This window comes from Miscanthus floridulus, chromosome 3 (genome assembly GCF_019320115.1).
Source record: "Miscanthus floridulus cultivar M001 chromosome 3, ASM1932011v1, whole genome shotgun sequence".
Lineage (NCBI taxonomy): Eukaryota > Viridiplantae > Streptophyta > Magnoliopsida > Poales > Poaceae > Miscanthus > Miscanthus floridulus.
Genome location: NC_089582.1, coordinates 38,717,538 through 38,743,125, shown reverse-complemented (window position 1 = coordinate 38,743,125; position 25,588 = coordinate 38,717,538). Strand labels below are relative to the sequence as shown.

General features: G+C 41.2%; 1 protein-coding gene and 1 long non-coding RNA gene across 7 annotated transcripts; both read right to left on the bottom strand.

Moving 5' to 3' along the window:
* Window positions 1–4,205: 4,205 nt before the first annotated feature.
* Window positions 4,206–16,450, bottom strand: LOC136541583 (uncharacterized). Of its 4 annotated transcripts, none has more exons than XM_066533520.1 (15): window positions 16,045–16,450; window positions 15,323–15,457; window positions 15,128–15,207; window positions 13,946–14,029; window positions 13,063–13,162; window positions 12,803–12,951; window positions 10,792–12,700; window positions 9,371–9,681; window positions 8,515–8,833; window positions 6,580–6,735; window positions 6,330–6,468; window positions 5,968–6,044; window positions 5,689–5,810; window positions 4,852–4,960; window positions 4,206–4,768 (listed from the first exon to the last, which is right to left on the bottom strand). In XM_066533520.1, exons 1-15 carry the CDS (start codon window positions 16,255–16,257, stop codon window positions 4,595–4,597), a joined length of 4,077 nt encoding a protein of 1,358 aa, XP_066389617.1. In that variant the 5' UTR covers window positions 16,258–16,450; the 3' UTR covers window positions 4,206–4,594. The 4 variants fall into 4 exon arrangements, with proteins under 4 accessions (XP_066389617.1, XP_066389619.1, XP_066389620.1 ...); XM_066533522.1 differs by having other exon boundaries at window positions 8,515–8,830; XM_066533523.1 differs by lacking the exons at window positions 13,946–14,029; window positions 15,128–15,207; window positions 15,323–15,457; window positions 16,045–16,450 and having other exon boundaries at window positions 12,803–12,982.
* Window positions 16,451–17,196: 746 nt separating this feature from the next.
* LOC136545493 (uncharacterized) lies at window positions 17,197–22,243 on the bottom strand. 3 transcript variants are annotated; one of them, XR_010781052.1, is made up of 6 exons: window positions 22,134–22,243; window positions 20,284–20,370; window positions 19,651–19,698; window positions 19,234–19,384; window positions 18,258–18,409; window positions 17,197–17,565 (listed from the first exon to the last, which is right to left on the bottom strand). It is a non-coding gene; the product is annotated as an uncharacterized lncRNA (long non-coding RNA). The 3 variants fall into 3 exon arrangements; XR_010781050.1 differs by lacking the exon at window positions 18,258–18,409 and having other exon boundaries at window positions 19,218–19,384; XR_010781049.1 differs by lacking the exon at window positions 18,258–18,409.
* Between the last annotated feature and the right edge of the window lie 3,345 nt (window positions 22,244–25,588).

Below are 25,588 nucleotides of genomic sequence, written 5' to 3'. Positions count from 1 at the left end.
CTTCTTCTCCTTTGCAAATGTGACAACACCACCAAGTGTTCACCATCTTGTGCACGTGTGTTAGCTTTTTACAAACATTTCCCAAAGAATTAGTCACTCAATACACCATGCCACTCGATCCTAGCAACGATGCAAAGTTAGATCACTCGAGTGGCATTAGATGACCGATATACAAATAAGTTTGCCCCTCTTGATAGTATGGCCATCTATCCTAAACCTGGTCATAAACTTCTCTACACACCTATGATCGGTGAAATGAACTGCCCTATAGGTTATACCTTTGCCTTGTGCATTCCATTCCATCTCCTTCAATGTTTATGCAACACATGCACCAACCTTGATTAACAAATGATATGATCCACTTCATATCATCATGTGACCTTGTTGGTTCATTGATCTTGACCTCAGTTGCTTTTCACCATTGCCTTCATCCATCGGCGCCAAGTCTTGATCAAGCTTCACCGCCACGCGGTCCATCGCTCCAAAGCCTCCAACTTGCCCTTCACGCTTGCAACCGGTCCATCAAGCCAAGTCTTATCTTGATCTTCTCCACCTTAGTCACATGACTCAATGTCATGTCTCATATGCAATGAGCTCCTTTATCACAAGTGTGAGCCTTGCAACATGTCCAAGCCATTTCACCTCTATGGCATGAGTTGCTCACACAAGTGTTCCTGTGGACTAATCACATGTGTATTTCACTTAAACACATATTAGTTCACCTAGGTTGTCACTCAATTACCAAAACCAATCAAGGACCTTTCAAGTGCATATAGCCCTTTAGTGGGTTTTGGTTGATTAAATGACAACACGATTAAAGGTCTAACAAGTTTACTAAGTTTTGAAAGCAAACTTGAGATATGAAATGTTGTATCATTTAAAGTGTATCAAAGGTTCAATAATAAAAGCAAATTTGAAAGCCAGAATGATGTATTGTTGTGAAGTCAATACTAGTTCAATCAGAAGACAACAATGTAAATGGAATTATTGAAAGAGCGGCGACTTTGTGGGTTATATGAGACGTAAGATCTTGCATATGGAATTGTCTCAATTAAAGAGCTTACTCAAGGAAATCAATAATGACGAAGATGGATTTCACTATATGGATTTCAATGTATGCTTAATGGAGATTCAAATCGTTGTCTTACTTGGGATGGCTTGAAAGGGTGGAAGATAGCGGCTTCAAAGGACCAAACAAGGGTGAAGGGCAAGCGGCGACTTGGGCACCGAAGGACCAAGGCTATGGTAAATAAGAGCATACATGCATTGAGTCTTGTCACTAATCAAGCTATGAAAGTTATATAGTGAGGAGAATCAAATCATTGTAGGGTCATTTGAAGAGGTAACTTGATGTCATTGATTAAACTCATATGAATGGAGTTGGATCAAGTCACATGCTCAAGGTAGGCTATGCTCAAGCAAAAATGAAGATGAACATCTTGGCACCCTCTAAGGATGAAGATTTCAAGATATGGCATTGATCGAAGAAGTAAAGCTCAAGAGGTTTGAATTCATTTTTCATTTGAACTTGAGTTAATAGGTATGTCGTACTATTAAGAGAGATGCAACACGATGATAGTTGATTGTCTAAGTGCTCAAGACAACCCATGTGAGAATTGAGTGAGAGCCTTGAGGGAACTAATTTGGTTTGATGTGGCAAGTCATATTGGACTGGACCAGTATGCATACAGGACCGGTATGAAGCAGCCTGTGTTGTTTAGGTTTCAGAATTTCTTAGGATTCCGATGGAATTCTGATTGAGGTCTCTTTGGTCGAATTAACTTTCCTTAACCGGAAATTCCGATGGGGGTTCAGAATTTCTAGAGTATGGGTTTTGTTTGAACTAACTCATGTCCGCGACTGGCCCCTTTGCGGTGGGCATTGGTGGACTGCGGTGGGTGGGCGTGAGAGATCATGGCAAAAGCCTGATCAGCGATGTCCGCGGAGGTCGCTTCGTCCTTGGAGGCGTCCTTCTCGTACCTCTCCTCCTGCCTGGCTAGGATTTGTGCGTGAAAACCCTCCCATGTTGGGCTTGCGACGGTGGCGCCTTTGGCATCGTTTCCTTCTTGAAGACGTCGCGAGGCTTTCCAGCTTTGCTCCGCTATTCCGCTCCTGCTGTCTGGCCATGGTGGTGCTTCGGGTTGTCCCTTTGGTGGTGCTCAACATCAAGGCTTTGGGTTGGTTGCCGAGTTAGTTGTTCTTGCTAGTTTTTTTTAGCAGTGTGGCATCTAGAGTTGCTTTAGCTGTGGATTTGTTAGCTGGGCCGTTATTTCGACCAAGTTGGCTTAGTGTGAGCAAGTGATTGTTAGATGTCGGTCTTTCCGAAGTGGTCGAAGTTGTTCGGGCTGAGTGTTGCACTCTTCCTAGTTGTGTTTATATATATATATATATATATATATATATATATATATATATATATATATATATATATATATATATATATATATATATATATATATATATATATTATTCTATGTTAGTATAGATATATTGATAGATAGAATGATCTTTCAATGGTCAGTAGTACGTCTAACCCTCATTGTTACAAACACTGATATTCTTATTTTTGACCCCTCTAACTGTGCTAGCAACGCGTGCACACCGGCCTCTCTCAAACTCAGGCCTCGGGTAAAGCCTGCAAACAACTCGTGAGAAATTTGTAACCCCATGAGATTGAGAAAAATAATCTCCTATATCTAGTTAAAGGGGATTGGGAAAATCTTATCCCCTTTACATCCATGACACATGGAATCCACCCGTCACTGAACCAATTTATTTTATTGAGAAAATTTTATCCCCTTTGCATCCACTAACACATGGAATCCACCCGTCACTGAACCAATTTATTTTCTTCTGCCCAGTGCCCATCGGTCTCTTCCGTACTCTCCCTGCAGCACAATTTCCTTCTCTTCCGTACTCTCCCTCAGTCTCTTCTTCTTTTTGGAAAATCTCCCTCGGTCTCTTCCGTACTCTCCCTGCAGCACAATTTCCTTCTCTGGATTCAGAGAAGTCAGAGAAACCGAGAAGAAACAGTGGAGAAGCCGGATAAGCAAACGACAAGCACAAGAAGCCACTTCCAACGAAATCCGCTCCAAGCGATATGAGCCGTTGGATCGAAGATTCAATGGGGAAGAAGAATTGGGGTGACGTGGAGGCTGCTTCTAGGCGTGGAGCCTACGCTATTGTAGACGATGCCTACTTTTCACGTTGGATTGTGTTCCAAATCACACACCAGCAAGGGCTAGCACGCACGGGGTTGCAAACAACCCGATACACGCAGCAAAAAACTCTTGGGATTGACTAAACCGATCTAGAGCCCATCCAACGCCGCAAAATCCTAGGAACGCCTCCCGGGAGGACCCGTCGGGAGGAGCATGCCTAGGGTTGTTCTAGGACCAGCAAGGCAGCCTAGAACGCCGATGAATCTCGTGGAGAGATGCAACGAACAGCAGGGGATGGAAAAGGGTAAAATTTGTAGTAGTAGATGTATTTTGACGATTAGATAGTTGAGAACTCAATCGGTCATGATCCTCTCGTTTATATAGAGGGGGTGGTTTTATCCAAGTAGAAAACAAGTCCCCAAACGTAATCTCTAAGTTTCCTACCTTCAAAATAAGTCCAAGACCGGCTTGGAAGTCAAACCGGCTCGGAGCATAAAACAGGGGAGTCGGCTAAGCCGACTGGGCACAGAAAATTACTGGCAAAAAGTTTCCAAAATTCACAATTAATTTATCCGGACTCCAATTGAGGTAATCCATATATATATTTTTTGATCAGCTCGACGAGATGAACACAATGGTGAAGTCCATTCTTGCATTTGATGAAGTTTGGGGAGTCGGCTAAGCCGACTGAGTCAGGCTTGCCCGGCTCGCTTTCTTCGCGAGTTTCTTTGGATGTTTTGTGGCGCCAATTGATCTCGGACATGTCCATGACGTCTATATAACTTGTTGGTAGTGCCCAAAATCACCTTGGGACATTTTTGAGTGTAGGCGTCGTGGACACTGGTGGCTCCCCAACCTTATAAGAGTTACGATGCTCTACCTTGCCGACAACCTTAACTAAGGGCTCGCCTCTACCTGACTCGCCATTGTGCTCTTGGGCAACCTGACTCACGGCCATACCTCACCGCTCGCTCGTCATCATTGCGTCATTGCGGCTGGTGCATCACTAATAATTGGTAAAAGGATGTGATAGAGAGCAGGACGACCGATGCAATTCATTGTTTTCCTTATTTCTCATTGAGCATACGACCAGCTGGCACAAGAGACCTAAAAAACCTTACATTATTTACGAAACAAACAAAAAGAATATCATTTCTATGCAGAATGCACCATTACAACAGTCCACCTAAAGCGGCCGATTGTATATACACAAGGGGTTCGACAAATTTGTTGCCTCCACAGGATACTCGCCACCATGAGATTTTCCAGTATTAAGCTCCAGTTGCATCATCAATCAAACGTTCTGGTAAATATCATGGCAGACTTGGGCAACCACAAAGGTCACTCAAACCTCAGTTGTGACCGTATCTCAAACAGTGAAGGTCAACCCGCTCTGATATCCAAACCTTTAGTAACTGTGATTGAAGAAACCCTCAGTTAAGAGCATAATGGATGCGCTCTAATGTTCGCAAAACCTCGAAAACCGAGAGGGGCCTATGTGGCCCCTTCCCTGGCAAAGTATGAGCAAGGATGGCTTGCTGCTGTTCACCGGTGAGCTCCAAGAATTGCACAAGCATATCACCGTCAAGAATGGGAGGCACTACTGACTGCAGATCACAAGTTACTATAAGTTATATACCACAAACTTCTAAATTAGGCAAAAGTTAAAGATATAATAGTGACATCTTACAGGGGTACCACGCTGACGAAATTCTGCATGATCATTTCCCAAGACTGGTGCAGTTAATGGGTGTACTGAGAGTCTTTCTTGGACATCTTGCAAAAGCTGATGCTCCTCACTGCAGTATCAATTTACGCATTTCAGAAACTGCATAATAATCCTTAGAGCTGTAGACGAACGTGAGTAGTTCCTTGTCCACAAATGGTGTATACAAAAACTCAGCATAAATGCACATGGAATAATTTACAAATGATTGTTGACATAAGCAGTTCTCTTTCTTGGATGAGTCTTATTTTTATGCCATATAAAAACATTCGAAAGAACACAGCGAGATTTGGGAAGAACCATATGCCCGTGATCTGCGTAGATTAAGAGGGGGAATGTAGAGATATAAACCATACTGCTCTAAGAATGATAATCTTCATATTTACATTTACCCTAGCAAAATATACTTATACAAATTTAAGCACTCGAGATCCATATATCTTTACGCCCAGTGTGAGTTACTTCAAAATGGACTGCAGTAAATCACTAGTATTCCTGACAGAAGTATTAACTAGCATGAACCAGTACATCTGCAAAAATAGGCAAAATCTCCTGCCTCAAGCTTAATCTAACGTTTCTCACAATTCAGCTTCTTAGCAAACATTAGGTGTTCATATGTTCTACACTTCATTGAATGTGGGGACCTGCAATCTTAGGAGAGTTAGTGGGTACGGCACAATTATCCTAGTCACAACCTAAGTCCAGGTCTCCAAATTGGCCAGCAGATTGGAGATAACTGGTCACTAACACTGAAAATGTCAGCTATCAGGCAGCATGGGAATGTTTTGTATCATGATATACCTTGTAAGTGGAATCATAACAAAGAGACTCCCCAGCATGGTACTTGCCACAATACAGTCGTAAACTGTCTCAAGCACTGGGTCAGTATCATCATCAATTGGAAGCCGATACCTGAATGCAGCCTACAATAAATCATAAGCATGAGTTAATGAATGTCTCAGATATGAACCATGGAAGCAGTGGATTTGGAAATTTTTAGAAGGGACCAATGCAAAAAGGCAAGGTGTAATGAATGGCAAAGCAATAAATTAACAATCTATGAAACAACAAAATACTTACCTTCTGAATGCTCATAGCTGTTTCACCCATATAAAATGAACAATTCACAGCTAAGTTCTTCTGTGGACTTTCTGAAACTGCAAGACAAGTTTAAAAAAGATGAGTAGGACTAAAAACATTCTCATGAAAAAGGAAACTTTCTGTAGCACAGTTTAAAAACTGTAAATAGTCTACAAATGTTGATAGACAATGTAGCATAAAAATAATATAATTTCGGGGAAGAAAAATATAACATAAAAACACAGGATATATGCTAGCTGAACATGAATGCTATGAACTAGCTAGCGAACATATAATTCTAATACTCCATTGGAAGAAGAAAAGGGTGGCGTTAACATTTACACCATCTGCCTAGTGCCTACCTTCCAATCTTGTGCATGATAATACAGATATGCTCCCACGTCGATCTGATACCACAGCAGTTTCGCAATTTAAAAGAGCAATATCACCCACCAATCTATGAGCAGGATCAGAATAGATCAATTCCAACTTCCGATGGCTCTGATAATAATCAGGAAATGAAGAGCCAAGATTAGAGCTAATAATAGAAAGAGCACTATTCAATCACAAAACCATAAAGAAAGTGTCATTTTAATCAGACCCAAGTACAACCTCATTATAAGAATAGAAGAGAACACCATCACGACAATCACCAACAGCAATTCGTGATGCAAATGTCTTCAGACAAGTTATTGTAAATCGTGTCCTACCAACAGCACACTTTTTCATCCTGTGGGGATTTTCATTTGTGAAACCAAATACATAAATCTGTGAAAATTAAGAAAGTAAAGAACAAATGTTAGCTTCCATAAGCAATTGCAGTCAACTAAACAAGGCCAAAGGATATTATTTCATTAGCATCGCAAAGAAATGAAACAAGAGAAATATATCATCTCAAACGAACAAAGATAGCCAATTGACATCACAAAAGTAACACTCGGTATTCATTCATTCAGAACTTTCTAAGATGGCACAGAGCAACAGACGCCTCCCAACTCCAGATTTTTTTTGGGAAGATGTCTATTTTTGGCCAGCAAACTATTGCCCCCGTCTGATTTTGGCCATCAAACTCCTAAACCTGATATCTTTGGCCATTGAACTATCAAAACTGGACAACTTTGGTCCTCAAGTGGTTCCAAAGGTGGTTTTGCCTATATATATATATATATATATATATGTGTGTGTGTGTGTGTGTGTGTGTGTGTGTGTGTGTATTTTTCTAAAATAATAAAAATATGTTTAAATCTCTAAAATCATATCTGGAATCAAAATATTTATGATAATATAATCTATCTATTGCTGCTCTTATTTAGAGTTCTTTGGATCTTACATGTTCTTGCTGCTAGCATTTTATTGGTTGTAGTCGTGGCCGTTATTTATTTAAATTATTGTTTGCGCTCCACTTTATGTTGATTGCATTATTAGTCGATTGCATGATGCCATGATGTGTACCCATGCTTATTGGAAACCTATTACCTCCTCGAGCGATAAAAATAAAGCACTAGCCGTATAATGCCTAAATAGAATATATATGCTGTGCAGCAGGGCATTTGCGAGGTTAGCGTCACCACGGTCATGACTACGACCAATAAAACACTAGGAACAGGAACAAATAAGATCCAAATAACGCAATAGAGCACCAATAGAGATATTATATTTTTAGAAAATAATTTGGGGACTAGTTTCGAAATTTTTTTAGATTTACAAAAATGAATTAGCTATGATTTTTTTTTAGAGATTTAACCATATTTTTGTTTCTTTAGAAAAATACATATATTGGCAAAACCATCTTTGACACCAGTTGAGGACCAAAGAGTTCCATGGACAAAGATACCAGTTTTGGAGTTTGGTGGCCAAAAATCAGACTTGGGCTATAGTTCGATGGCCAAAAATAGATCTATTCCTTCTTTTTAATTGAACAATGAACACAATGAGAGCTGCATCTTATATTATTATTGCATTAAGAAGCTAAGCCACAAATCTCTCCAACACTTGCACACTCTACTACTGCACATCTCATTTGATAATCTCCAAAGATCATGAGGGCAAAGGACACACAAGATCCTTATTCTCCAAGATAAATGTTGACTAAGATGTTATCCCACATTTCGTGCGGGAAGGGGTGCTGCCGCGGGGACGCGTAGGAAGGGGATGCGCAGCCGCAAAGGCACGCGAAGGCAGCAGAAGAATCACGGGGCAATCCAGACTCGTGATACCATGAAAGAGAATTAGATGGGAAATATACTAGATTGATTGATTGCAATGGGTATGGTACACATATATAGGCAAGGTCCCGGGAGGATTTATAGAAACATATCCATCAGGGAGAAATCTTGCCTGTCAAGGAAACAATCATCTATGCAGCCTGCACCCAAGATCTGGCGTAGTACAAAACCCTAAGCCCATACAGGGCAAGCCCACTAAGGGCCATATCCACTATTCTGACATTACTAATTTCCTTTTAGATATTGTCATAGGAGAGTTCAGTTCCCTTTAAGAAAAATTTTCACAAAAAAATATAGTTAAAACAGCATATAGATATCATACCGTATTACCAGCAGCTGCCAACACATAACGATCTAGATAGGGACACACAGCAAGAACTGCGCCATTCAATATAGCATGAGTCAATGATCTCAATTGTCCTGCCATTTGTTCAGCTTGGATCTGGTTGCAGCAAAACTCATCAGGACTGCTGCACAGGCTGTTACTAGAAAATTCCTCAGTTGTATATCCAACAATCTCATGGAAAGGAGAACCAGAATGTGAAGAGGGATTAAAACTAGAAGTTGGAATAAACGAACTGCTCTCACGAGGACTTCCAACCGCCTCCAAGCTTAGAACAATCAGGCGTCCCTTGATGCTGCTTCATCAATAAAGAATACCCACACTTAGCTTCATTCAACTAAAATCACGGACGATCATTGATAACAATCAATCAATAAGAATCAGACAGCTATTTAAACATATCTAGATTGCAGACTGATGAAGCTCTGTATGAGAAAAATAAAAAACTACATGGTTTATGGTTTCAGATGCTTTATAGAAATCTAAATCCTTAACTTAGGAAACATTTATACAGAACTTGATACTATGCAAACAAAAACCAGGCCAAATTGAAAGAAAAAAAAAAAACCTCAAACTTGGTAATTTTTCTGGCCCAGCATAACATCTAAGCACTGCATGAGTATCATCATATGAAGTTCATGAATGTATTAAAATCTTGACACGCCTTTATAATAAAATGCAATAACTAAGTCTAGATGAAAGGATATTCTCAATGGTTACACTCCACACAACCACAAAAAAATATGTAGTTGCGAATCAAAGAAAATATTGCTAATGAATCATGGACATATTAGAAATAAACTGTATTATTATAAACAAAAGATCAGGTGTGAACCTTTCTGCTTCACCATTTGACATCATTGGCCGTCCAGCAGACTTATTGGTCCCAACGATTAAAACTTGATCATTTCCTATTTTTGCAATTTGCATGCATTTTGCTGTTTCACCAGGTTCACACTTATATCTCGAAAGTAATACCCCATTTTGTGGATCTACTTGGACAATATCTGAAGAAGACGATGCACCACTTAGCCCAGTTCTTAGTACCAACAGTGTTCTGCTTTCATTATGGTATAGCACTTTCCTTGGAGTCCCTCCAATTGAAAACTTTTGTGCATTCAATCGCTTCCCATGAACCAATTCAACCTGACAGCAAATGACAGAAGATAAGCACACATACATGGACACACTAATACAAACATACACGAGTGAGAACACCACAGGCACACATTGTAAGAAAGAAATAGAACATCACTGGAGTAATATTTCAATCAACTAGTAGTTCTGAACCAAAATCATGCATCAGATATTGTACCAGTAATTGCCTCACATACCATATGGCAAGACCAATAACAGATGCACTGGAACTCAAGTAGTCTACTTGAAACATGAAAGAACCAACAATGGGGGGGTGGGGGTGGGGGGCTTCGAGTTGTGGGTTCCAACAAAGACTAGGAGAGATAAGCGGTACACCATTACCAATAGAGGTGATATGTGGTCATAAAGCCATTTTTTATCTGTCTAGAACAGTTCAAAATTCAAGAAAGATTTGAACATTTCACAATTCACAGATTCTTTCAAAGTGAATTGTTAAAACAAAAGGAGAACCTGAAGTCAAGTAACTAGTGAAGTTCACAAGTTCCAGACTTAACCAAGTGCAGTTAAAATTGAACAATTTAATTTTTTTTCGCAAGTGTGAATCACTTAAACAAAGGCTGAAATGCATAGTCACGTGTTGGCACTTGAGCAGTGGAACAAGAGCAGCACAATCTCAATGCTGTAAATGGTGTTCACTGGCCAGAAAAGCTAACAGCTTAAGTTGATAAACTAACCAGAGAAACTGACAGTTTAAATGGTCCCACATTGGACCATGCGATGTTGGAATTGTTGCTGCAAGTGAGAAAATAAGTATGTACCATTGCCAAATTGTTTGTCAATGAATGTGCCTAGATAAAAGCAACAAGGAGAAAAAGGAAAAGGGAAATTTATTGTCCCTTTTTTTTTTTTGCATTGGATTGCTAGTCTAATACTTCAATTCACTTTGCATTCAATGTGATTGCTGCAATAAAAATCACTAGTACTAATACGTATTTAGATATTTATTAGCATGGAATTTAATTCTGGTGATTTCTACTCTCCTATCGTGTCCAGTAACTTAGGGCGCTCAATGCATGATATAATTCTTGATCCCTAGGGAAGAAAAGCAGATGCATAGATATTTTTCTTTTGCTGGTTTTATTGGTCACAGTAACTTACCAAATGCAAACAGCTCTCAGCAACAAACAGTAGACCATTGGGGCAATCAACAGATGAAACGGGTGTGACATGAGAAGCAGAAAGAAATGAAATGGACGAATATGCCAGGCTATGTCTTGCTGCATGTAATAGCCAAGGTCTATCACTGAGAACAATGATGTCAGCATTTGCTGAATCATGTATTGGCACTAACAGTACAGGAGTAATTCCAATACGCCGTATCGAAATGAACTGAAGGAATGTATTAATAGAAGGAATAGAAGAGTCCTTGTAGAAAAAACCAGGGAGGTAATCACTTGCTTCTGACTCAAATCTGAGTAGCATTCCATTTCTCAAGCCTGCAAGAATGTAGAACCTCTCAGCAGCAACAAACCTGACATTTTCAGGTATACAACCACTCATTGGCGCACCAAACGCATTATTCACTGATATATTCCCAATAGTCAATACCCTTAATGCTTCTCCAGGTTCCAAGGAGATGATTTCCACTGAAGGTCTATGAGTTCCAATAACAGCAAACTTGCGAACATCAGCTTTAGGAGGGGAATTGTTACAAATGTCATCACCCTCTCCACAGCTGAAAGTTACATTATCATGTCTCCAATCCTCTTGTGGGATAGATATGCATGATACTTCATACTGCAATTGCACATGATGTGTCGCATACAACTCGTACTGGTAAGAAGATGATGATCTAACACCAAGGACATATAAGCAACAAGGATTTGATGTAACAACAACAACAATATTATGTCCTACAGCACCAACACTGATAGTGATAGCAGGATACCAGTCAGTGCAAATTGGAGAAGTTAAAGGGGCACCTTCAGGGTGAGCGTATACTGTAGGCAAACAGACCTTAACACCTTTACTGTAAATTTGAACAAGCAGACCATCAGCCACCAAACCACATGCTAAAGTGCAAACATCAGGCTGGAATCCCACAGCATCACTGATATCATTAAAACTTAGTCCTACTGACAGGATTCTGGTTTCCTCCACAAATGATAACACAAGAAAAGAATGGTAGGCATCAGTTGTCTTCATTCTCAAAGTCCACAAACCAGTGACACCCTGATAAATAGCTTCAGTTTTCAAAAGTCTGTCCACATTGACACCATTCCGTAAAACTCGAAGAGAGCCCTCAGGGGACATTCCACAGCATGCAAACATCTGATCCTGTTTCTCACCATGGTAATCAGCAATTGCTAGATCCAATATTGGTGCTACATTCTGAATTGTGCTTTTATGAAACAACCTACGATCGCCAAGTTTAAAAATCATGCCATCCCCCATCTCTACAAACCCTATTATCATTCTATTTTTCATCCAAAAAAGAGGTCTGCAAGGCAAACTCCTATCAATATATTCAAATTTGTACAGCTTCACCCCTTCAACATCCAAAGTAAATTCCAAAATATGAAATTCTCCATCATCCAAACAAAATAGAAGCCTTGCCCATCCACGCCTGACAGGTTCAGGTGGCTCCCAGCTCCACGAGCAAACAATCCTTGGTTTCACATTACCTCTGCTGTCAACACCATCAATGTCCATATAACCATCATCCTTCATTATGTTATTAGCAGAATCTCTCAATTCTAGCAAAGCACAAGCAGCCACATCATCATCAACATCTAATCCTGGACAGGAATCTTCAACAGTGATTCGCTCTCCAATGAGGCTAGTCATCAAGCTGATTCTTCGGATACAGCAGACGTTCCTTGGATTTCTAAGATCCAACAATAAAGCATCACCAACACGCAACAGAAGTGCAAAGCCAAACATTTCAGGAATTTCTGATATGTCAAGTGCCAACGGTCCAATTTCTGAATAACTAGAGATGTGGTCAATAACACAGCTGCTGGTGTCATATCCAAATAACGACAAGTCATTCACATCAGAGCCTTTCCTGGAATGAATTTAGTGCAACACTTAAATAAGAATATCAAAAAATAAGTAGAATTCAATTGCAAGCTACAAACTAAATGAAATGAGTTCAGAGCAAACAAACCTGTTAATTATCATTGCCAGAACTGGATAGTATTCTTCATCTTGGGGGATAGATATGAAGCGCATCGTCCAAATTGTACCACGGATGCTGGTCCTAGACGAACTTATGATCTTTGAATCCTCTTCATTTTCTGGTGGATAAAAATATTTCTGAAATTATGACATGGAACATCTTCAAAATCTGGAATAATATAGTGTAAATATTAGACTGAGCATATGATAAATGAGTCAAGAAAGTCACTAACAACATTCAACTCTCACCTTCTCAGAAATGATACCCCTGCCAGAACCACTCTGAGAAACAGAAACATGTATAAGGGCAAACTTATCCTCATATGAACTGACAGCAACAAAATTAGATCTGACAAGAGAAGATGAAGTTAAGGTCAAGAAACTTCATAATAAGAGCCCCTTAATTTTAGGTGCTTAATATTTTACTGTGTGTAAAGAGATAACAAAGCAAAACTAATAAAAGCATGCTATATAGAGCAAAAGCTTCCATGATATAGAAATGCTGATAATTAAGAAATAGTTGCTAGTCATGACCCATAGGACTCAAGCCACATAAAACCATAATCACATTCAAACACCATTTAATGTGGTTGAAATGCTTGGGTAGGATTTGACAATATCATAAGACACTAGTGTAAACTGGTATGTGATAAGATGCTTCATGCATGAGCACAGAACTAGTTGCAACTCTAACTATTCAAACCTAACACAAGCACAAAATGTCAAACATAAGCATCAACAGAATGTACAATGTACAATATCTGACAGGAAGCACGGAAATTTTTTATGCCATTTGCCATATAAACTAGAATACTCCCATTTAGTTAAGGGCAATGGTGATAGAATACTCAAGCTAAAAGGGATGGCTGCAAAATAATGCAATGTTGATGGTGGAAAGAGTGGTTAAAATTATCAATGCAACTTTTGCTCATAACAAGAATTTTTTTTTTTTTGAGCAAAAGCTCGGAACAAGAGATGGTATAACAAATGTTAATACCCAAGTAAATGTATAGCAGAAATGTACACAAAAACATCAGTGAATAATGGCAAAAAAATAGCTGTAACTTTTTCTTGCAACAGAAAAAAAACTAAGTGTAACCAAAAGGCCTCACAAGAAGAAACTTGCTCTTACTCTCGATCTATAGCTAAAATTCTTCCCAGATGATGCCTCAGATTTCCTGGTTTGGATAACTCAATATTGGCAATTGCGAAGAACCTAAAATACATACATTAATATCTATCAGTACTTGTTGAACTCTGGACTTGGTTCATTCTCAGATAAAACAGGACTACAACTGACGAATGAATTGCATGCTAAATAAAAGCTAAGTGAATTCTCATCAGGTTTAATTAATAATACGCATACAGCATGCTTCTATAAATAATGAAACTGGCAGCAGCTTTTTGGATACTACTGTATTTTTTCCTTATTTTGTCTCCATAGTTCTAAGCATGGTGCAATTATATTGGTCATCAACTCATCATTCTCATGCTGGTAGACAGAAAAGGTATTATAAAACCACAATAACATCCCTAAATGTGGGCCCACAATGCAAGGAATTAACAAAATTGTAGGCATAAATAGATTCACTTCAACTCAAGCATTTATCAGAATTTAGGAATATGGCTATTTACTCCATTCGCCTTCCAAAAGAATCTAATTAACAGTGAAAACTACACTACTACAGAACTGTTTTTTAAAAGTGATGTAATGTCATCTGGTTTCATAGATCTCTGGAAGAGCCGATGGGCTCAATTCTTGAACCATTTTATCCGATGAAGATAAGTTGTAGGCTAACTCGCCACCCATCTCTTACAAAACTATTATCTATGCTTTCACTGTAGAGAACCATCTCGACTGGACCTCCACCAGCAGTGTTGGGCTTGCCCATTTGACATGTAGAAAGCAAGGCAGAAACCACATGGATCCCAGATGTTGTGAAAAGAATGGGACTGAAAGAGAAGAGAATGAAATAGAGGGGCGATATGTCAACTATAGGTGAGCTGGCACCTCATAAGTTCAGCATAATAAGAAAACTATAAACAGTAGGGTTGGATAGTGAAAGTAATTTTCCAGTTTTAGTTCCTAAAACTGGAACCCATGATTTTTTTAACCGTCACTAGTGCCTCTTGGATATTTTTTTTCATAAATCATTAGACTGGCAGAGTACAAGATAATGGCTGGCAACATACTGCTAGATTCATAACATACAGTTGACTAAGCATTACCACAAAAAAACAACATTTAAGAACCAAAATCTAGTACCAACAAACAAAGAACAAGGGCATAAAAACAGAGCCAAATAGCACTAACCTATGCATCTCAGAACAAAAGTAAAGAAGGGAAAGCTTTCCAGAATCTGAAAGGACAACCAGAAGATCTTTGTGTTCTATCTGAAAAAGATCAACAATTAATTAATCACTCACTTCTGAACACAATTAGAGACGGACATGTAGTGTACAAAAGAACATTGCAAAGATTGCGGACTGTAGTGAGAAGAAGCAGCACCTGTGGAATTAAACCAACATGTCTAGAGTGCCATTGCAATACACCGATATCTTTTATAATCCCAAACATGTCTTGATCACATATTGACTGTAAAACACCATCATCACCAACAGCAACCAACTCCAGTGAAGTTTCCTGAAGCAGAAACCCAGTTAGATGAAACAGGAAACATGAACCAGCAAATACGTTATGTAAATTGTAAAATTGATCCGGTAGAGATTTAACCCTACATTGACACATATGCTACTTTTATATTATAGGTGAGGTGTTCCTTCTTAGATACATGTCTCCATTCAGATAACATTATTAGTTCCCCTTCATATGCAGTACCAAAACTTGTCTCCCAAGTATGCCGTGCCAGGATTGAAATCTCACCAAGATGACAAAAAATTTGAGCAGAAGATGATAAAGAATAACTCTGACAATGTTACAACTACTTAAACTGCAAATCCTCAACAACAAAAAAAGACCTTCTGGAACTGCAACACTAAACGACCTAACGGCCGGCACAGTCATGATCGTCTGGTTGATCCGGAACTCGAAATAATTCCCCTTCCTGATACCAACCAACCCTACAGTCTGCAGCGACATCAAACACTGATGTTCCACTTACACAGGGTACAGCACAACGAAACCGCAAACAGACACTCCTCGTCTCCAAATTCTCTCCCTAAACATGATTCGATCGACATCCCGTGGAAGTGTGGGGGAGCGAAGCAAACCTTGGCGAGGACGACGTCGGCGGAGTCGGGCGAGCGGAAGCAGCCCTCGGCGACGTGGAGCACGGCGCTCCCCCGGAGCACCCGCTTGGCGATGTAGTGGGTGGCGTCCGCGGTGGACGTGGACGCGGACGTGGAGGGCCCCGAAGAGGAGGAGGAGGACGCCGCCTCCGCCGTTGACGCGGAGGCGTCGCCGGCGGTGGAGGAGGGCTTCATCCGCAGCCTCTCTGCAGGGCTCGCGGCAGGTAGGGTTAGGGTTTGGTTGGTTGATTGATTCGGACACGTGCTCTCTCTCGCCTCGCGGGAGAGGGAAGGACGGGCGGGGAGAGGACGAGGCCGAGTTAAACTACTAGTGGATCCAGCAGCGAGCCAGCGATTAGCGACGCCGCTGAGCCTAACCAAACCAACAGGCAGCAAAGACAGAGGGGGCAGCGTGAAGAGAACGGCGCTGGTGTGGTGGGGTCGGGGTTGGAAGCAGAGCTACGCCATCACATTAGTTTGGCGTATTTTTATAAACCCGCTTTCTGCAAGGAGGAAGCAGCACCCTACTTTTAGAAGAAGTTTGGTTTGAGCGTTTAACAACTCTAGATGACACTCCGCGCGTTGCTGCGGGAGTTTGTAGTGTTGTATATATGTAATTAATAATTCCAATGGAACCTATTGTATTTTGTTATATGTAAATGTTAAAAAGACATGTGGAAGGTATAAAATCTTTTCAGGAATTAAACCTTGAAGACAGCTTATTGAAACTCAAAATGGTGGATTTCAAGAAGTTTGGAGAAATGAAAATTGTAAATTCAAAAATAGAACCGACATTGTCGTAGCCATTTAGAATATAGCCTGATGAATTTGAGAGGAATGAAATCTCTGTAGTAGGACGTGACACTTACGTCTGTACCTACACGTTACTATAAAAGAAAAAAAAAAGCAAAAGACCAAAGGCCGTATTATCTTGACGTCGCCTGTATGAATGGATACATTAATTGCATCTGAGTAGCAGCCAGTAATTGGAACCTGTGCATGTGCTAGCGTTGAGAAAATAATTGCACCTTGGTACCAACTAGTGGCGGGGCGCGCGCGCGCGTGTGAAAAATCTGAGAGAAGTAAGGTGTGACGATAAAGGTTTTTATCTGGTTTATGGTGTGGTAGCATTATAACAGTGAATAAATATTGTTCTAGGTATTGAAATAGATAGACACATAAGTTTAGTTCACACCCACATCGCTGTACCTTAGGAATACTCGTCGTGACAGTAATAGGCTAGATATTATACATTCAACAGTTTGGAAAGGAAGCAAGTAAGTTTGTGTCTTGTTATTAACTAACGATAGATGGGGGTGCAATAACCTGGCTATTATACAGTAGGGCTACAGGATTTGCAATGCAAGAATATCTATTGTGCTTTTTTTTGTGTGTTTTCCAGTGAATGCACGCAGCAGAACGTGTGGGCGATGCAGCTGCTGGTCTTGCCCTGCCTCTCCTGGCGCCATGACAGAGGAGACCTTCGTGTCCTCCCTCCTGGACCTATAGGAAAGCCAATTAGGAAGTTCTGTTAGCAAGCTGTGATCAGCGGGTAGGCCAAATTATTGATGAATGGATGACAATACTGAAATCCAGAAAATAGGACAAGGTATTATTATTTGTTTGCAAACTAAATTGAAGAATAATGTGTGCACGGTAAACCTAGATTGTAACGAAACATGATATTGTGGTCAAAATCATGTTAACAGTGGGTAAAGCTGGGCAGAGTTAAATGTACCTGTTATCCTAAACTTAGTTGATATATATTTCTCTTAAATCTAAAAAAATAGAAACCCGAGGAAAAGCGTCGAATCTTAAAAATATAGGATTCGAATTCTAACAGAAAGCATGATACGTTTCTCGATCCAAGTTTGATTGATATATTTGTCTCAAATCTCTTATTGGACGAGGCACTAAAAAACTCAGTGACAGAGTATGTTTCTGGAAGAACCATTGAAAAAATCAAACTGGCAGAGCACCTGTCCATGAAAAGGATCATGGCACTATATGTATGGTTAATAAAAAGAAATGAGCATATACGGTAAGAAATTAACATCAAAGAAACCGGATAGCTTAGAATGGGCTACAAATATCATCAACCCGAGACCCTGATAAGGAAAAGAACCTGCATATCAGCAGGCATAAATAGGATGAGACCACTATATTTAGTCCAAGGAACACAGCTGCTAATGCACCTGATAGGAACTCAGACTCTTCCCTGCTTAGGGCGTAGGTTATAGGAGTCGGAGATGAGAGGTCGTGGCTTGAACAGGGAAGAACGGCGTCGGGGCGCCATGATCTCGCGCGAGAAGAAGAAAAGTTGTGGCTAGGGCAAGCTCCCGGCTCCCTGAGGGAAGCCAGAAACAGTTATATTGTTTCTGCCTAATTCCACAATAATTGTCTTACAAATATTTCTAGTCTCCGGCTAATAATAATTTATAAATAACCCCTTCCTAATATTATAAATAATATAACTATGGCCCTTGGGCCCTCTAATGCCGGCAGTCTCCTTAGCCACGATTGGGCCTCCTGCGCTGATAATGGATGCCGGTCATAACATCACCATTTAATGGTACAAAACTAATGGAAATGCATACCACTTTTTATCTGTATGAGCACCTTTAGTTACTCAGTAGAAAGCAGAAGCAGAACCATACTGCAATTATTCCATAGAAGCACACACATGTTTCATTTCAGGATTTTCAATTTTATACTGAGGAAATCTCCACCACCACCTTGCTCTAGAAAAGTTAGATCCTGAATTCTCTTTAGGCCCAAGGTATTGAAGGCATAGAATAATGAATGGAGGATATGAAGTAGTTCTTTTTTTTCTAGAATGAGTTTTTTAGTAACCTGCACAGTATACTATGGAGGTTCGTCACAATATATTATTCTATCCAGTGTAAGTTTAAGATACACACTGAACCATGGCCACATAGGAATAGAGAATGCTATTTTGGTGCACATAGGAGCACTAACAAAACTAAATATAGCATTATTAACTTTTGGCGTCGTGGTGAAAAATAGACCCCCCCTCCTTGTTTCCTAAAAAAATAGACCGGCTTTGATCTAGATACATCTTTCCTACCGCAGCCGTATGGTAAATAAAGGAAGTAACAATTCCTGCAGAGCAGTAAGGATTTATGAAGTTGCACCTGCTGATGTGTGTACCTTGGCATAGCTGTTTGGTCCACTGAATCTTCAACTATATCCATGCTTCAGTAATCAGGAAGGAACACTTATGGTTGATCAGTGCAGTGTGTACGTGGGTATGCGTGTGTAACCGCTGCTTCCAATCCATTATCAGATTGTATTGTTTCACCTAATTTAGGTAAAAGAAGATCATCATGATCAACATTAATCATTGTCAGACATAGCTAGTGCTGGACTGAAAGAATTCAACACTGCTATTTACAAAAAGGTAACTATCCTAATTGGTATCATACATTATTCTATATACAGAAAAAATTAAGAGAATTGGAAGCTGACCTCACACAGCTGCATCGCAAGGATACGAATGACAGCACTGACTGCTGTAACATTAGGAGGAAAGACATTCAGAGATACAGAAAAAATCTTCATAGATACCTGAGATACCTAAGGTCTCCATCAGCTTCCTCACTGCCTCTTGTTTCTCTAAAAAAATAGAGCATACCACCATGTTATCAAATTACTGGAACCAACACACAAGGCTAGCCTGTCTAAACGAAAAATGCAATCCGCTCAGAAGAGACATTACTGAAATAGCACTTCAACCAGCTGAAGAAATACTCCATACAATAAACCGACATTAGCAGTTAAACAGTGTCCTGAAGAGGGAGCCTCAAATCTAAGTGTGAGTAAGCACAGGAAACACAATATTTCAGTGAATGTACAAATCAACATGGATTTTCTTCTTTTAATACCAAGTTTGTAATGAATAAATTGCTTCTTAATGTGGTAGACAAATCTAGAACTACTAATGGAAATTCAAGATCTGTAATATGAACTTCTAATATGTGTGAACTTCTAATTTATACTATCAACTTCTAAGGTTCAGTCAGTTAATAGTCTGAAGCGGAGATTGCAGCAGGAATCATAGCAGACCAAGCATTAGCAGGATTCATAAGAGGGCCAACAGATGAGCCTACGAATAATTCATTTCAGTAAAACTGTAATTCCTAAGAGGTGGTACTAAGGAGTTCAAGGCTTGCTCATATTTTTTTAGTTAGCCAAACTAACCGTCTTTGTGAACAACAAAGCCAATGAACTAAGGTCCATGTCGATGAAAAATAGTTAACAAATCCATTAGCAGGCGGATGACGAAACCTGTAGAAAAGGCAAGTAAGGTTACTATTGAGTCCCAAAGCACATTAATCTAATAAAAATATGGTTCGGACAACCATTGAAATGAACATAAAAAGGGCAATCAAACTGAAGAGACCATACTACTTTTTTTTGTTTTTACTATGCTAAGGCAGATCTAGCATACATGGTGTTAATTATATGTTGAGCTATAATTCATACATATCACTGGCAAACATAATTAATAAAGTCAATTGTTGACAAATAGTATAAGGTGTCTAATAACAGTTAGCAGATACTTTGGACTTTTTTGTACTATCGTAAATAGAGAGAGCAGGATATATGAGCATCGACATAAGCTAAAAAGACACAAGACATGGGCTTTTTTTTACTTTCCTAAGGCAAATCTAGCATACATGGTGTTACTTGTATCTGAAGGTGGATTCATAAATATTGCTGACAAATATAATTAACAAAGTCATGTGCTGATAAATAGGATAAGATATTTAATAATAGTTAGCAGATACGTTGGATATTTTGCTAGCCTCCTAAATAAAGTGAGCTGAATATATGGGCATCGACATAAGCTAAAAAGACATAAGGCATGGCGCTGTCTAAGATATTTTAGACTTCTAACCGCGACTATAAAAAGAAGGAAACATTATATATAGGTGTGTACAAGGCCTAAGAGACACCATTGAACCGAGATGCAGCGGTAGATCGGTTTGATGTAGTTGATCCATTAGACATTTAGGTACGAACATAGAGTAGAAAATATGAGCACTGGGATCAACATTTAGGTACCAATATAGAGTAAAAAATATAAGCACCAGGATCAATTAAAGAGGCACAAGGCACAACGTGTGTTTAATATATTTTAGATTTCGAACTGCCACAATAAATAAACAAAATATTATAATAGGAACAACCCCTTGTTTAATACGCCTAGTAGTCTTGTTATATCTAAAAACAAATAAATTGAAGCCCTCGACTATCAATCATATGCCAAATTAAAAAAAACATGAATGTAAGACCATTGATCAAAAGCACATGGAAGTCGTAGAGCATACCAGAGCACCATATTTTAGCACATAAACTTGGCTCAAAATCCTAAACCTACAATAGCTATGAATCAAAGAGTAGAGAACCGCAAATATCGAACTGTAGGGAAGGGGAGGCAGAAGAGAAAAGAGTGCACGGCGGGGTCTAGGGTTAGGCCCATCCGGAATGGTGCCTAAGTTTTCACCGGCCAAAGGAGCACACGTGCCCTAGCGAGACGAAGCATCAAGAGGCCGCACAGAGGATGGGGAAGAGGAAGGGAGCCGCCGGCTCGACCAGCCGCCACGATGCTTCAAGCGGCGCAGCTCGAAGCAGCGCCATGTCCTTGCGCCCGCCACCATCTCGGGAGGTAAGCGGAGAGAGGAGGATGAGATGGCGCCAGCATCTCGGGAGGTAAGGGGAGAGAGGAGGATGAGATGGCGGAGGAGGGCGGGGAGGGCGGCAGAGGAGGAGGACGACAGCAGTGCGGCACGGTCTCCCCACGCCGCCGCCCCTGTGGGCGTCGGGAGACGGGAAAGAGAGCGAGAGGGAGGTTTTTTTTCGGGATGGATGGATCGGGACGGGCCGAGAAGTTTCTGCTTAAGGGAAGAGAAGGGAAGCTGAGTATATATTTAGTTTTTACATATTCTAATGAGAAGCAAGAGCAAGTCGTTTCTGGTAGAAGAGACCAGGTAGAAGCTAAGCAGTAAAATCAGAAGTTGATCTCAGTAGAATCAAATGAAAACAACCTGAGCCGTCGATGGTCAAGATCCAATGAACGGTAGAATTTTGGGCGACGTGGACGGCGCTCCTGGCGGAGGAGCAGGCCGGCCTTGTTTGGATTACTTCCTGTTCACATGATATATAGATTTATATGTTCAGAAACAAAACATAAGAAGACTGGCCACACATTATATTTAAGTAAGGTGGTGGCAAGTGGTGTGGTCTGTGATGAAGCAATGCCTACATATACAGAAGCTAATCCTTGCAAGCTTTTTAACATTTCTAAATTGCTTCAGACTGGTAGGCACTCTCTTAATATGCTACAGGTAAACAAACTCTCTCTCATCATTGCCTTCTCTAATTCGCATTATCCAAACCAGGAGAAGCGAAGTCGAAGAGTATTACAGCTCTAGTGCAATAATGCATAGATAAGTTTGCAAAAGAGGGAAAATATGACATGGCAATTCGCAAGAGAATAGCTATCGTTGGTATAGTGTTTAAACGATCCTCTAAAAAGGTAAAATCGGAGAACACAGGTAAGTTTCTGATAAACGCAACTATTTTATAAAACAAAGGTTGCTCCGATGGCAATAATGCATAGATAAGTTTGCAAAAGAGGGAAAATATGACATGGCAATTCGCAAGAGATTACTGAATTCATTGGGTTTAATTTTCCTATGTGTAGGCAATTCTGTGCAAATACTTAATGAATTGCCAACACAGGTAAGTTTCCCTCTTTTGCAAACTTATCTATGCATTATTGCAAACTTATCTATGAATTCAGTAATCAAACAATCTCTGTAAACTAAAAATACTTTTTCCTACATTATAAAAAACGCAACTATTTTATAAGCACGGCCATCGGAGCCTTCATCGGAGCAACAAAATATGAGTCAAAACTTTGTACCTGATTGCCAAAAGGGTTTTTTTTAGCCATTAACAAAGACGATGCTAACACTGTGTTTCCAGCACAACCATGGTAATACTATGAAGGTGGGAAAATGTATGGGATAGAATGATAAACCGAAAGGAACTTGCATTTCCATGATTGAGAACTGAGAGTGGAAATAAACGGTTGATACCTCCATATCAATGACCGATTGCATGTATCCTGACATTTGTTGCCTGTTTGCATCGTATCATGCTTCATGCAAAAGAAACACACACCAAACTGCCATGAACATAGGAACCCTAGAGTATGAACCAATTAAATTGGAGGAGAAATCAGAGAAATCAAGTGAAATTAGAGGAGGTCCGAGTACCTGCGAGGCTGAGGGAGCGCCTGCCTCTGGAAAGGTCGCTGGGCTCAGTAAAGGTCAGGGCGGAGGGAAGAAGATGCAGCTAGGGTTTCGTGGGGAACAATAGCAGACGTGAAACGGCGGGAGGAGGCAGCGCCGGGAGCGCAGGCTCGCCAGAGGCCACTAGCGGCGCCCATCCGCGAGTCGCCGGCGACGGCGACGGCGGCGGCTGGGGCCCGTGCTGCGGTGGCCCGGACGCGACGACACGCCTAGCCAGCACCTCGCGCGATGAGCCGTCGGCGTTGGGCCGGCAGGCACGCGGCGACGCAAGGGGGAGGAGGAGGGCGAGGGCAGGCGCCGCCACCGCCTCCTGCTGGTGCCAGCCGCCGTCGCCATGCCCGTGGCCACGTTGGGGAGAGAGGGAGAGAGGGATCCAAGAGGAGAGAGAGAGGAAAGGAAGAGAAGAAGAATCTGGAATATGAAGCAGAAGCAAGTGTATATATTTGTTTGCCTGGATTATGACGAGAAGCTAGAGAAGCCGTTTAGAAGTCGAGGAGAGGCCGGAGAAGGTAAAGAGAAGCTGCTTCCGGACGATCCGCTTCAACCGATCTGGACCGTTAAATCAAAGATCTGACGGTGCAGGGAATTTCGGGCGACGTGGACGTTGGTTCTGTCGGGAAACCATCTCCGGCTTGTTTGGGTAAATGACGGAAAAATTCTACTACTTAAAAAAAGGGAAAACTCTTCGAGTATCTCTTAGCTGCGTTCGTTGTCTAGGTATAGTTGTAGATTTGTTCGTATACCGTGTGTGTGAGGTGTGCGTGTGTGTAGTGATGTGTGTCTGTACCCAAACATATTCTATAACTGTACTTAAGATGAGAGGAAAAAAAAAAATCCTTTCCCACCGACGACACCGAGGCTTCCGTCCACAACTGTGCGAGCGCATATGGCGCATGTCTCTCTCTATCCCCTTCCCTTCCAAAAGACACCCCCCGCCCTAGTACAGCAAGCTCAGTCCTTCCCCGTCCCTTGAAGACATCGTCCCTGTGCGGACATGGCTGCAGGCGGTGGCCGATGGGTTGCACCACGGTAGCCGGCTAGCCACCGGATGCATGGAGGCGGCAAGATGGCCGGCGATGGCGGTGTGGACCTGAAATAGTACTCTGCGTTTGTGATGTTGGTGACTGGCGTCCTCATCGTCCCCACCATCGATGGAGCCTGGGCAGGACCATGATGTTGGGCGGAGCGCCACCATCACCGCTGCTCTCATCGCCCCAGCCAAGCACAACGATATATGGCCACGTACGCTTGATCTCACAGATGCATGCGTGGTGGCTCGTGGAGAGGTTTCGATGCACGCGTGATGATGGTTTAGTGGAGAGCGCAGGATAGCTGGAGGTGAAGACCAAGCGATAGTTAGTGCCGGATGGATGGAAAGCTGATGACGTGGCTTAATGAAAAGCTAGGAAAATCACTTAGTGAGGTTCTCCATAGGAGATACCCTGAACTGATAACGATGCTTTCTGTTTGAGAGTTGTTGCATGGGACGCTGCCACAGGCCCGCGACTGAATACGAAGGAAACTAATTTAAAAATAAAAGCAGCAGTAAAGACAACCTACACATGATTGATGGACGTGCTCTGAGCGAACCACGATGACATTTTCACGTGTCCGCATGCACGCAGCAGCAGGACCAGCGGGCGGCGCGGTCACGCGCACCAGCAGGCGCCGCGGTCACGCGCCGCATGCACGCAACAGTAGAAGCACCAGCAGGCGGCGCGGCCACGCACGCATGGACGCAGCAGCAGCAGCACCAGCAGGCGCCGCGGTCATCCATGGCGGCACGGTGACCCACGCAGCAGTAGGAGCACATGTTGCAATGACCTAAGCAACGACGACACCACGCCATTGCAACATGTGGTCCTCCGAGATCTGCTTTCGAAACATCCAAATAAAACACTTGCAATGTATGTCTGAAACAAATGAAACACTTAAAATATGCGTGTATAGCCATAGCAACATATGCAACGTCCAGATCTAGTTTTGCAACACTCGGATGAAATACTTGTAACATAAGTCTGAAACATCTGAAACACTCGAAACATACGCTCGAAACATACGTATATAGCCGTAGTAACACATGCAACATCTAGATGAAACACTTGAAACATACGTCTGAAACACTTAAAACATACATGTATAACCATAGCAACATATGCAAACATTCAGATAAAACACTTAAA